The following is a 1,729-nucleotide window of genomic DNA, read 5'->3' on the forward strand; positions in this document are numbered from 1 at the left end:
TTTCATTTGGGAGGAAATGTTGAGTTTTGTTTTGTTTTTTTTATTGTTAAATTTCAGGACCTGAAGTAGTAAGTGCAGAATACTTTGTGCTCAGAAAACACTTGCTGAATGAATGTGTGATGAATTCAGTGGCAAAAGAAAAATGGAGAAAAAGACAGGTGTGAGAAAATCTTTGTCTGGAAGTATTTAACAACGGATTAGTTGGAGAAATGAAGAAGGAATTGAGCTTAAGCTATTTTTCCCCCAATTTTATGCTTGATGACTAGGTGTGTTTTTGTCTCTTTAAAAAAAAATTTTTTTTATTTTTTAAATTTCTTTTCAGTGCGACTTGGTATATTTTTGAGCAGATACGGTAGCTTCATGAACACGGAACAGGATTTGGTTTGTAAACTTGTGAGAACGGGTGTAATTTCCAAGCTTTTTGATTTTTGGAATCGCAGGTCAGAAATGTATCTCTCGGACTTACGACAAGCAGTAGAGAGATTTGCACTTAGAGCTGAATGACACTTGCCTTGTTGTCCTTTTCCCCAGGTCATGAACCTCAGCTGCTCCCTGTGGCAGGACAACAGCCTGTCCGTCCAGCACTTTGTATTTGCCAAGTTCTCGGAGGTCCCTGAACAGTGTTTCCTTTTATTCGCCCTCGTCCTACTCATGTTTTTAGCGTCCCTCACGGGCAATGCCCTCATCACCCTTGCCATCTGGACCAACCCCGTCCTCCACACACCCATGTACTTCTTCCTGACCAACCTGTCTCTCTTAGAGATTGGCTACACGTGCTCGGTCACACCCAGGATGCTGCAGAGCCTCGCGAGTGAGGCCCGGGGCATCTCCCGGGAGGGGTGTGCTACGCAGATGTTTTTCTTCACATTTTTTGGTATCAGTGAGTGCTGTCTTTTGGCAGCCATGGCTTTTGACCGCTACATGGCCATATGCTCCCCACTGCACTATGCAACGCGAATGAGCCGGGGGGTGTGTGCCCAGCTGGCAGTCGCTTCCTGGGGGGTGGGTTGCATGGTAGGCTTGGGCCAGACCAACTACATTTTCTCCTTGAACTTCTGCGGCCCCTGTGAAATAGACCACTTCTTCTGTGACCTCCCCCCTATCCTGGCTCTTGCCTGTGGGGATACATCTCATAACGAGGCCGCCGTCTTTGTTGCGGCCATTCTTTGCATTTCCAGTCCGTTTCTACTAATCATTGCTTCCTATGGCAGGATCCTGGCTGCCGTGCTGAACATGCCCTCCCCCGAGGGCCGCCGTAAAGCTCTTTCCACCTGCTCTTCCCACTTGCTTGTAGTGACGCTCTTCTATGGCTCGGGGTCTGTCACTTACTTGAGACCCAAGGCCAGCCATTCACCAGGAACAGATAAACTTCTAGCTCTGTTCTACACCGTGGTGACATCCATGCTCAATCCCGTCATCTATAGTTTACGGAACAAGGAGGTCCAGGCAGCTCTCCGCAGAACCCTGGGTAAGAGAAAGTTCTGACTCTGACTGGGTAGATACCAGGGGACCAGGAAAATCTGTTCTTTGAAAAAATGCACACACAATCCAAGAATAAAGAAAGAAACAAAGTCAAGGCTCTCAGCAACCTATTTTGTAAGGACCTTCTTTAACGATGGTAGAGTCATTTTGGAGACACCTCTGTACTCTCAGTCGAACTTCTGATCGCCAGATTCCGGAAGGGAGTTGGCTACCAAAGCATCTCAACAGGTGAGTCCAACACTAGACA

General features: G+C 47.1%; 1 protein-coding gene across 1 annotated transcript; it reads left to right on the plus strand.

The window, feature by feature from the left end:
• Nucleotides 1-534: 534 nt before the first annotated feature.
• Nucleotides 535-1,485, plus strand: LOC132017172 (olfactory receptor 10C1). Its single transcript, XM_059398973.1, has one exon. The coding sequence runs from the start codon at nt 535-537 to the stop codon at nt 1,483-1,485; it is 951 nt and encodes a 316-aa protein (XP_059254956.1).
• Nucleotides 1,486-1,729: the final 244 nt, after the last annotated feature.

The sequence above is a fragment of the Mustela nigripes genome, chromosome 5 (assembly GCF_022355385.1).
Source record: "Mustela nigripes isolate SB6536 chromosome 5, MUSNIG.SB6536, whole genome shotgun sequence".
Lineage (NCBI taxonomy): Eukaryota > Metazoa > Chordata > Mammalia > Carnivora > Mustelidae > Mustela > Mustela nigripes.